Source organism: Pseudorasbora parva, chromosome 6 (assembly GCF_024679245.1).
Source record: "Pseudorasbora parva isolate DD20220531a chromosome 6, ASM2467924v1, whole genome shotgun sequence".
Taxonomy (NCBI): Eukaryota; Metazoa; Chordata; class Actinopteri; order Cypriniformes; family Gobionidae; genus Pseudorasbora; species Pseudorasbora parva.
In genome coordinates, this window is record NC_090177.1 from 8,018,534 (window position 1) to 8,031,160 (window position 12,627).

Consider the following 12,627-nt stretch of genomic DNA (forward strand, 5'->3'; position numbering starts at 1 on the left):
AGTGTATATTATGACGTAAAAGTGAATTTATTGAATTATCACAAAAAGTAAAAATGGACAAAAAACTCAAAATACGACAGTGTATACTATGACATAAAAGTGAATTTATTCAAAAATCAAAAAAATTCAAAATGGACAAAATACTCAAAATACGACAGTGTATACTATTACGTAAAAGTGAATTTATTCAAAAATCAAAAAAATTCAAAATGGGCAAAAAACTCAAAATACGACAGTGTATATTATGAAGTAAAAGTGAATTTATTCAAAAATAAAAAAAAATTCAAAATGGACAAAATACTCAAAATATGACAGTGTATACTACTACGTAAAAGTGCATTTATTGAATAATCACAAAAAGTAAAAATGGACAAAAAACTCAAAATACGACAGTGTATATACTATTACGTAAAAGTGAATTCATTCAAAAATCAAAAAAATTCAAAATGGACAAAAAACTCAAAATACGACAGTGTATACTATTACGTAAAAGTGCATTTATTGAATAATCACAAAAAGTAAAAATGGACAAAAAACTCAAAATACGACAGTGTATACTATTACGTGAAAGTGAATTTATTCAAAAATCAAACAAATTTAAAATGGACAAAAAACTCAAAATACGACAGTGTATACTATTACGTGAAAGTGAATTTATTCAAAAATCAAAAAAATTCTAAATGGACAAAAAACTCAAAATACGACAGTGTATACTATGACGTAAAAGTGAATTTATTCAAAAATCAAAAAATATTCAAAATGGACAAAAAACTCAAAATACGACAGTGTATATACTATTACGTAAAAGTGAATTCATTCAAAAATCAAAAAAATTCAAAATGGACAAAAAACTCAAAATACGACAGTGTATACTATTACGTAAAAGTGCATTTATTGAATTATCACAAAAAGTAAAAATGGACAAAAAACTCAAAATACGACAGTGTATACTATTACGTAAAAGTGCATTTATTGAATTATCACAAAAAGTAAAAATGGACAAAATACTCAAAATACGACAGTGTATACTATTACGTAAAAGTGAATTTATTCAAAAATCAAAAAAATTCAAAATGGGCAAAAAACTCAAAATACGACAGTGTATATTATGACGTAAAAGTGAATTTATTCAAAAATCAAAAAAAATTCAAAATGGACAAAATACTCAAAATATGACAGTGTATACTACTACGTAAAAGTGCATTTATTGAATAATCACAAAAAGTAAAAATGGACAAAAAACTCAAAATACGACAGTGTATATACTATTACGTAAAAGTGAATTCATTCAAAAATCAAAAAAATTCAAAATGGACAAAAAACTCAAAATACGACAGTGTATACTATTACGTAAAAGTGCATTTATTGAATAATCACAAAAAGTAAAAATGGACAAAAAACTCAAAATACGACAGTGTATACTATGACGTAAAAGTGAATTTATTCAAAAATCAAACAAATTTAAAATGGACAAAAAACTCAAAATACGACAGTGTATACTATTACGTGAAAGTGAATTTATTCAAAAATCAAAAAAATTCTAAATGGACAAAAAACTCAAAATACGACAGTGTATACTATTACGTAAAAGTGAATTCATTCAAAAATCAAAAAAATTCAAAATGGACAAAAAACTCAAAATACGACAGTGTATACTATTACGTAAAAGTGCATTTATTGAATTATCACAAAAAGTAAAAATGGACAAAAAACTCAAAATACGACAGTGTATATACTATGACGTAAAAGTGAATTTATTCAAAAATTAAAAAAAATAAAAATGGACAAAAAAACTCAAAATACGACAGTGTATACTATGACGTAAAAGTGAATTTATTCAAAAATCAAAAAAATTTAAAATGGGCAAAAAACTCAAAATACGACAGTGTATACTATGACGTAAAAGTGAATTTATTCAAAAATCAAAAAAATTCAAAATGGACAAAAAACTCAAAATACGACAGTGTATACTATTACGTAAAAGTGAATTCATTCAAAAATCAAAAAAATTCAAAATGGACAAAAAACTCAAAATACGACAGTGTATACTATTACGTAAAAGTGCATTTATTGAATTATCACAAAAAGTAAAAATGGACAAAAAACTCAAAATACGACAGTGTATATACTATGACGTAAAAGTGAATTTATTCAAAAATTAAAAAAAATTAAAATGGACAAAAAAACTCAAAATACGACAGTGTATACTATGACGTAAAAGTGAATTTATTCAAAAATCAAAAAAATTCAAAATGGACAAAAAAACTCAAAATACGACAGTGTATACTATGACGTAAAAGTGAATTTATTCAAAAATCAAAAAAATTTAAAATGGGCAAAAAACTCAAAATACGACAGTGTATACTATTACGTAAAAGTGAATTTATTCAAAAATCAAAAAAATTCAAAATGGACAAAAAACTCAAAATACGACAGTGTATACTATTACGTAAAAGTGAATTGATTCAAAAATCAACAAAATTCAAAATGGACAAAAAACTCAAAATACGACAGTGTATATTATGACGTAAAAGTGAATTTATTCAAAAATCAAAAAAAATTCAAAATGGACAAAAAACTCAAAATACGACAGTGTATATACTATTACGTAAAAGGGAATTTATTCAAAAATCAAAAAAATTCAAAATGGACAAAAAACTCAAAATACGACAGTGTATATTATGACGTAAAAGTGCATTTATTGAATTATCACAAAAAGAAAAAATGGACAAAAAACTCAAAATACGACTGTGTATACTATTACGTAAAAGTGAATTTATTCAAAAATCAACAAAATTCAAAATGGACAAAAAAACTCAAAATACGACAGTGTATACTATTACGTAAAAGTGAATTTATTCAAAAATCAAAAAAATTCAAAATGGACAAAAAACTCAAAATACGACAGTGTATATTATGACGTAAAAGTGAATTTATTCAAAAATCAAAAAAAATTAAAAATGGACAAAATACTCAAAATACGACAGTGTATACTAATACGTAAAAGTGCATTTATTGAATAATCACAAAAAGTAAAAATGGACAAAAAACTCAAAATACGACAGTGTATACTATGACGTAAAAGTGAATTTATTCAAAAATCAAACAAATTCAAAATGGACAAAAAACTCAAAATACGACAGTGTATACTATTACGTGAAAGTGAATTTATTAAAAAATCAAAAAAATTCAAAATGGACAAAAAACTCAAAATACGACAGGTGTATACTATGAAGTAAAAGTGAATTTATTCAAAAATCAAACAAATTTAAAATGGACAAAAAACTCAAAATACGACAGTGTATACTATTACGTTGTAACAGACTCAGGTCTGTTACTATGTTCACACCACCTTAAATACTACTACTACCCACCACTAGAGGCGCTAGGGTGCTTTAGAAGGTGGCATATACCCAGGATCTAGTAGAGGTAGGAAGATTTGTTGGACAGAGGAAGCATGGCTTACCTACTGTGTTGCCACAAACTGCTTTGAGTCCTGATTGGGAAACTTAGGTTTTATGCTCAGTCAAAGTAAGGAGTATTTTCTTTTTCTTTATTTATTTTTCGGGGTGATTTTTGTTGTATAGATATGTAATCATTGCACATGCTTTGTTTTGGGTTATTTGAGATGGTTTGCTAATTGGTTTCACAACTAATGTTTAGTTTATGTTTTCTGTTGTAGAAGGACTCTTTGTTGCTTCTGTCATGCCTACCACTTTCCTAGATTGCTGGGATTACCCGTTATTATCTGTACAAGTTCTCCGCTCGGTCGATCTCTTCGATCTTAAGCACAAAGGTCGGTAAGGGATTCCGGCACATCTCCCATCATCTATGAGACAATCTTTTTGGACGTGTGGACTTTGTACGTCAAGTTCATCCTGAACAATGTTGAGCCCATCTTAGGCGTTTTTTTTTTCTCAACCAAAACAAAGACTGGTATTTACGTGATTACATTTACAGTTGTTCTTGCTGGTATGGTCAATGTGTATTTTGATTCAGTAGGTGTTGAGGGTGTATTGTAAATGTAATTTGTGTGGTTTACTTATTTGGTTGTATGGATAATTGGATAAAGTGTCAAGAGCACATGTTTATTCTAATTGTTTTGAGTGATTTATACCTGGTATAAACTGCATTGATAAAAAAATAAGTTGTTGGTTCCTTCCCTAAAAATCAGACTTATAGCAGTCTTAAACTTAAAGTAGTTGAGACAGTTATAGAATGGCGCCCAAACAGGGACCTGAAAACTTATAGATTTGCATTTATTAACCAGTGTTTATTTTCACCCAGTATGGCCGATCATATTGCTCCTGATGAGGATGACTCAGCACCCAGACTGGATTTCTCATCAGAGCCGTTCACCATACAGAGAGAGCCTCTCAACGAGCTGATTAACACTTTTAGCGAACTGTACATCGACTCTGAGGAAGAGGGAGAAAGGATTAGGGATAGCATTCCCGCTGGTGACAATATTCTGAATGACTCTGATTTTCCACCGCCACCTTCCACAGAAACAGATGAAGTACCAGATCACAACCCATTTTCATCAGTTACGGCATTAATAGAAAGGCTGACAGAAAGAATTACTTCGCTGGAAGGTCGCTTAACAGAATGTGCTCAAGGGATGAGTGATTGTGTTCCATATGCAGAATTTGAGTCTAAGTGCAAGGCCAGCGAAGAAAGAATAAAATATTATATGGAACGGGAATGTGACAGAACTAAAAAACAGTTGGAGCTCTCCATTCAAGACCTAGGTAAGTCCATGATTGATTGTTTGAAGAGACGGGACATTCAAATTGATCAGAAACTCAGCTCTCTTGTTCCATCCATGTCTACGCCTGGTCACCGTGATCCAAGCCCTTTAGGTACATATCCTGGTGGTAAATCGAGAGACCAAACATATAGCCTCCAGTATAGCCACTTGCCAGTTTCCGAAAGCCAGAGCTCAATGCAACATAATCCTCCTGTGAAACTCGACTTTCCTTGTTTTAGTAATAACAAGGATGAAGATCCAGTTGTATTCATTGAAAGATGTGAGGAATATTTTGCTGTTCGGCCCCTCAGTGAGTGTGAGATAATGGCTTCACTCACAGCTGTATTAAAAGGTACCGCAAAAGACTGGTGGCTTGCTGAACGTAGAAATGTTCAAAATTGGAAACAGTTTAAAGAAACTTTCTTGCTCTCATTCTTAAGTGAAGATTATGAGGAAGTTGCGGCAAGGAAATTACTTGAGAGGAAGCAAGGTGCGAAGGAGAGCATCAGAGATTTTGCTTTCCAATATAGAGCCTTATGTTTGAGGTGGAAGAGTGAAATGCCTGAGAAGGAAGTGGTCCAAGCTATTCTACGAAATTGCAACCCACGTCTTGCAAGCTTGCTAAGAGGAACTGTTAAAGAAGTTGGAGAGTTGGTTAGAATTGGAACACAGATAGAAAGAGATTTTGATGAGTCCAAAAGATATTGGAGTCTTGTCAATGTTGAAGAACAAAGGAAAAAACCTCAATCTTCTCAAGATCTGCAACGTAAACCTCCTCATGCTAATACCAGAGTCGTTCAATCCAATGTACAATTTGATTTAAAGACAGTCACCATTCCCATTGTCCTACAAGACAGATATTTCAAAGCTATGGTCGATACTGGCAGCACCTTGTCTCTCATCCAGAAATCCTTGTGGAAACAGCTATGCAAAGAGGAACAATTCCAGTCAAGTAAAGGACAGTCATTTCTGCTTGCAAATGGACAGCGGCAGACAGCCATTGGTAAGGTGGAATGGAGTTGTGAAATTCAGGGACAACATATGAAAATCGTACTGTTTATCCTGAATGATGCAGATTTAACTGTACCGATCATCCTAGGTATGGATTTTCTGCTCGCTTCTGGAATAAGGTTAGATTTTCAAAAAGCACAGTACAGTCTGCCTATAAAAGAAGAGACTGTTGAAGGGAAAACGTATTCATTTCTAACCAACGAATGCCATTCAACTGTGAACTTTTATCTTGCTTTACCCACTCCTACAATGTCTGATGAAACGCTTCATGCCATCCACCAACTTACACAGCAGGCTGATACGGGTGAACAGTTTAAGGGACGGCTGAAAGATTTAATGTTAGAATGGCCATCAGTTTGCACCCACGAGATTGGACAGTCAAGTCTTGTAAAACATCGCATTATCACTACAAATGATGTTCCAGTAAGAAAACGTGCTTACAAGGTTTCAGTAGACAAGCAAAGATTTATTGATTTAGAAGTTAAGGACTTGTTAGCCAAAAAGATAATTCAACCATCTATTTCCCCTTGGGCTTCACCAGTGGTGGTAGTCCCAAAAAAGGATGGAAGTTCAAGACTCTGTGTGGACTACCAAGGTCTTAATGCCAAGACGTACCTGGATGCCTACCCAATGCCCCAGATCCAGGATATCTTAGAGTCACTACATGGAGCAGCGGTGTTTAGCACTCTAGATTTGAGAAGTGGATATTAGCAGGTGGACATGGAGAAGGACAGTATCCAGAAAACTGCTTTTGTCACATCAACAGGGTTGTATGAATTTTTACGGCTTCCTTTTGGGTTGAAAAACGCAGCTGCGTCCTTTCAGAGATTAATGGAACATGTATTAAGAGAGCTCAAAGGCAAGTGCTGTTTCATATATATTGACGATGTGGTGGTGTTTTCACAGAATGAGAAGGAACATCTTGAACACCTCAGCCAAGTTTTCCAGTGCTTTCATGATGCAGGTCTCACACTTAACCTAAAAAAATGTAATCTCATCCAACGATCACTATCATTTTTAGGACACATTGTTTCAGGTGATGGTATAAAAACTGATCCATCCAAAGTAGCAGCAGTTAAATCATTCTCTACACCCCAATCACTTAAGGATGTTCAACGCTTCTTAGGTTTAGCAGGCTGGTATCATCGTTTTATACCACATTTCTCGGATAAAGCTGCCCCATTACATGCACTAAAGCAGAAGAATTCTATCTGGTCTTGGACAGAGCAATGCCAACATTCATTCGACACCATAAAAAAAGATCTGACACAAGCCCCAGTCTTGATACCACCTGACTTTAAAAAACCGTTCAAAGTTCAAACTGATGCCAGTGAGCTTGGTTTAGGTGCTGTACTTACGCAAGAGTCAGAAGGCGAAGAGCATGTGATAGCATACGCGTCTAGACTGTTACGAGGACCCGAGAAGGCTTACTCGGTTTCAGAAAAAGAGTGTCTGGCGGTTGTATGGGCTGTCGAGAAGTGGAGGGCATAGCTTGAGGGTCATCCATTTGAAGTGGTTACAGACCATGCAGCTTTGACCTGGGTTTTTCAACACCCAAAGCCATCTTCACGACTAACGCGCTGGACAATACGTTTACAAGGGTTCCACTTTACCGTCAAATATAGAAAAGGACAGTGTAATGTTGTACCGGATGTGTTATCCAGAACCCAAGATGGACTAACTTCACCTGATATAATTGCTGTAGTGAAGGCCACAGCACTGTCTACTGACATTCCGGTAGATCTTACTCAAATTGGCATTTCTCAACGTAATGATGTAGAACTTCAGGAGTTAATTGGTAAGGCACAGTCACAGACTGTTCAAGACATATCTCGAGTGCATTATGTTTTACAAAATGGATTTCTATTTCGCAGTTTACCCAACGGACAGAAAGGACAGAAGTTGCAATTAGTAATTCCAGCAAGGTACCGTGAAGAGTTCTTACACTACGCGCACGACAATCCACTCAGCGGTCATCTGGGGAGGTTAAAGACACTTCTTCGACTTTTAGATGTAGTGTATTGGCCTAGCGTGAGGGCGGACGTGTGGAAACATTGTAAAGAATGTCCCACCTGCCAAAAGTATAAGCCTTCTCTCTCAAAACTCTCGGGGCACTTGCAGTCAACGCCTGTCGTTGAACCAGGACATATGCTTGGTATTGACTTGATGGGACCTTTCCCTCGAAGTTCAAAACAAAATGAACACCTTCTTGTCATCGTTGATTATTGTTCCAAGTGGGTAGAGTTGTTTCCCTTAAGAGCAGCAAGAGCACCTCAGATAGCAAGGATTCTGGTCGAGGAAATATTCACCAGATGGGGTACACCAGCTTATCTAGTGTCTGACCGTGGGGCACAATTCACCTCACACCTTATCAATCTAGTATGCAAGCAGTGGGGTGTTATCCAAAAATTGACAACGGCCTATCATCCCCAAACAAACTTGACTGAACGTGTCAACAGGAATCTCAAAACCATGATAGCATCCTATGTAGGAGACCAACATCGTCATTGGGACAAGTGGTTGCCTGAGTTTCGCTTCGCAATCAACACCGCGTGGCATGAGAGTACAGGATATACACCTGCAGAAGTAGCACTGGGACGTAAGTTAAAAGGCCCATTGGAGAGAGCCTTGCATCGACCACCTGACCCTAATAACTCTGCCTATCCAATCCTTGAGCGTCAACAAAACCTCATCAAACTGGTAAAGGAGAACATTGAACAAGCCCAGGTGAAACAGAAACGCTACTACGACCAACACCGCAAACAGACGCAGTATCGGGTGGGGGATGTAGTTTGGGTGCGGAGTCATCCTCTGTCCAAAGCGGATGAAGGGTTTATGGCAAAACTTTCAGCAAAATGGAAGGGCCCTGCAAAAATTGTAAAGTGCCTCGGACCTGTAAATTATTCTGTCTCTTTTTTCAGTGATGTTCATAATAGTGAGACTTACCATGTACAAAATTTAAAGACTTGTCATGGTTATGACAAGTTTTCTTCTGAAGGGAGGGGTATGTAACAGACTCAGGTCTGTTACTATGTTCACACCACCTTAAATACTACTACTACCCACCACTAGAGGCGCTAGGGTGCTTTAGAAGGTGGCATATACCCAGGATCTAGTAGAGGTAGGAAGATTTGTTGGACAGAGGAAGCATGGCTTACCTACTGTGTTGCCACAAACTGCTTTGAGTCCTGATTGGGAAACTTAGGTTTTATGCTCAGTCAAAGTAAGGAGTATTTTCTTTTTCTTTATTTATTTTTCGGGGTGATTTTTGTTGTATAGATATGTAATCATTGCACATGCTTTGTTTTGGGTTATTTGAGATGGTTTGCTAATTGGTTTCACAACTAATGTTTAGTTTATGTTTTCTGTTGTAGAAGGACTCTTTGTTGCTTCTGTCATGCCTACCACTTTCCTAGATTGCTGGGATTACCCGTTATTATCTGTACAAGTTCTCCGCTCGGTCGATCTCTTCGATCTTAAGCACAAAGGTCGGTAAGGGATTCCGGCACATCTCCCATCATCTATGAGACAATCTTTTTGGACGTGTGGACTTTGTACGTCAAGTTCATCCTGAACAATGTTGAGCCCATCTTAGGCGTTTTTTTTTTCTCAACCAAAACAAAGACTGGTATTTACGTGATTACATTTACAGTTGTTCTTGCTGGTATGGTCAATGTGTATTTTGATTCAGTAGGTGTTGAGGGTGTATTGTAAATGTAATTTGTGTGGTTTACTTATTTGGTTGTATGGATAATTGGATAAAGTGTCAAGAGCACATGTTTATTCTAATTGTTTTGAGTGATTTATACCTGGTATAAACTGCATTGATAAAAAAATAAGTTGTTGGTTCCTTCCCTAAAAATCAGACTTATAGCAGTCTTAAACTTAAAGTAGTTGAGACAGTTATAACGTGAAAGTGAATTTATTCAAAAATCAAAAAAATTCTAAATGGACAAAAAACTCAAAATACGACAGTGTATATACTATTACGTAAAAGTGAATTCATTCAAAAATCGAAAAAATTCTAAATGGACAAAAAACTCAAAATACGACAGTGTATACTATTACGTAAAAGTGCATTTATTGAATTATCACAAAAAGTAAAAATGGACAAAAAACTCAAAATACGACAGTGTATACTATGACGTAAAAGTGAATTGATTCAAAAATAAAACAAAATCAAAATGGACAAAAAAACTCAAAATACGACAGTGTATACTATTACGTAAAAGTGAATTTATTCAAAAATCAACAAAATTCAAAATGAACAAAAAACTCAAAAAACGACAGTGTATACTATGACGTAAAAGTGAATTTATTCAAAAATCAACAAAATTCAAAATGGACAAAAAACTCAAAATACGACAGTGTATACTATTACGTAAAAGTGAATTTATTCAAAAATTAAAAAAATTCAAAATGGACAAAAAACTCAAAATACGACAGTGTATACAATTACGTAAAAGTGCATTTATTGAATTATCACAAAAAGAAAAAATGGACAAAAAACTCAAAATACGACTGTGTATACTATTACGTAAAAGTGAATTTATTCAAAAATGAACAAAATTCAAAATGGACAAAAAACTCAAAATACGACAGTGTATACTATTACGTAAAAGGGAATTTATTCAAAAATCAAAAAAATTCAAAATGGACAAAAAACTCAAAATACGACAGTGTATACTATTACGTAAAAGTGCATTTATTGAATTATCACAAAAAGAAAAAATGGACAAAAAACTCAAAATACGACTGTGTATACTATTACGTAAAAGTGAATTTATTCAAAAATCAACAAAATTCAAAATGGACAAAAAAACTCAAAATACGACAGTGTATACTATTACGTAAAAGTGAATTTATTCAAAAATCAAAAAAATTCAAAATGGACAAAAAACTCAAAATACGACAGTGTATATTATGACGTAAAAGTGAATTTATTGAATTATCACAAAAAGTAAAAATGGACAAAAAACTCAAAATACGACAGTGTATACTATGACATAAAAGTGAATTTATTCAAAAATCAAAAAAATTCAAAATGGACAAAATACTCAAAATACGACAGTGTATACTATTACGTAAAAGTGAATTTATTCAAAAATCACAAAAAGTAAAAATGGACAAAAAACTCAAAATACGACAGTGTATACTATGACGTAAAAGTGAATTTATTCAAAAATCAAACAAATTCAAAATGGACAAAAAACTCAAAATACGACAGTGTATACTATTACGTGAAAGTGAATTTATTAAAAAATCAAAAAAATTCAAAATGGACAAAAAACTCAAAATACGACAGGTGTATACTATGAAGTAAAAGTGAATTTATTCAAAAATCAAACAAATTTAAAATGGACAAAAAACTCAAAATACGACAGTGTATACTATTACGTGAAAGTGAATTTATTCAAAAATCAAAAAAATTCTAAATGGACAAAAAACTCAAAATACGACAGTGTATATACTATTACGTAAAAGTGAATTCATTCAAAAATCAAAAAAATTCAAAATGGACAAAAAACTCAAAATACGACAGTGTATACTATTACGTAAAAGTGCATTTATTGAATAATCACAAAAAGTAAAAATGGACAAAAAACTCAAAATACGACAGTGTATACTATGACGTAAAAGTGAATTTATTCAAAAATCAAACAAATTTAAAATGGACAAAAAACTCAAAATACGAGAGTGTATACTATTACGTGAAAGTGAATTTATTCAAAAATCAAAAAAATTCTAAATGGACAAAAAACTCAAAATACGACAGTGTATACTATGACGTAAAAGTGAATTTATTCAAAAATCAAAAAATATTCAAAATGGACAAAAAACTCAAAATACGACAGTGTATATACTATTACGTAAAAGTGAATTCATTCAAAAATCAAAAAAATTCAAAATGGACAAAACTCAAAATACGACAGTGTATACTATTACGTAAAAGTGCATTTATTGAATTATCACAAAAAGTAAAAATGGACAAAAAACTCAAAATACGACAGTGTATACTATTACGTAAAAGTGCATTTATTGAATTATCACAAAAAGTAAAAATGGACAAAATACTCAAAATACGACAGTGTATACTATTACGTAAAAGTGAATTTATTCAAAAATCAACAAAATTCAAAATGGACAAAAAAACTCAAAATACGACAGTGTATATACTATTACGTAAAAGGGAATTTATTCAAAAATCAAAAAAATTCAAAATGGACAAAAAACTCAAAATACGACAGTGTATACTATTACGTAAAAGTGCATTTATTGAATAATCACAAAAAGTAAAAATGGACAAAAAACTCAAAATACGACAGTGTATATACTATTACGTAAAAGTGAATTCATTCAAAAATCAAAAAAATTCAAAATGGACAAAAAACTCAAAATACGACAGTGTATACTATTACGTAAAAGTGCATTTATTGAATAATCACAAAAAGTAAAAATGGACAAAAAACTCAAAATACGACAGTGTATACTATGACGTAAAAGTGAATTTATTCAAAAATCAAACAAATTTAAAATGGACAAAAAACTCAAAATACGACAGTGTATACTATTACGTGAAAGTGAATTTATTCAAAAATCAAAAAAATTCTAAATGGACAAAAAACTCAAAATACGACAGTGTATACTATGACGTAAAAGTGAATTTATTCAAAAATCAAAAAATATTCAAAATGGACAAAAAACTCAAAATACGACAGTGTATACTATTACGTAAAAGTGCATTTATTGAATTATCACAAAAAGTAAAAATGGACAAAAAACTCAAAATACGACGGTGTATATACTATGACGTAAAAGTGAATTTATTCAAAAATTAAAAAAAATAAAAATGGACAAAAAAACTC

At 32.9% G+C, this 12,627-nt stretch overlaps 2 protein-coding genes across 3 annotated transcripts in view; both read left to right on the forward strand.

The window, feature by feature from the left end:
- LOC137078336 (interferon-induced very large GTPase 1-like) overlaps positions 1–12,627 on the forward strand; it is a 147,645-nt gene that overhangs the window by 48,071 nt on the left and 86,947 nt on the right. The window lies entirely within an intron of this gene.
- On the forward strand, positions 3,343–9,664 carry LOC137078330 (uncharacterized). 2 transcript variants are annotated; one of them, XM_067445522.1, is made up of 2 exons: positions 3,343–3,531; positions 3,683–9,664. In XM_067445522.1, exon 2 carries the CDS (start codon positions 4,289–4,291, stop codon positions 6,470–6,472), a length of 2,184 nt encoding a protein of 727 aa, XP_067301623.1. In that variant the 5' UTR covers positions 3,343–3,531; positions 3,683–4,288; the 3' UTR covers positions 6,473–9,664. The 2 variants fall into 2 exon arrangements, 1 of the variants encoding a protein (XP_067301623.1); XR_010905285.1 differs by having other exon boundaries at positions 3,345–8,984; positions 9,136–9,664.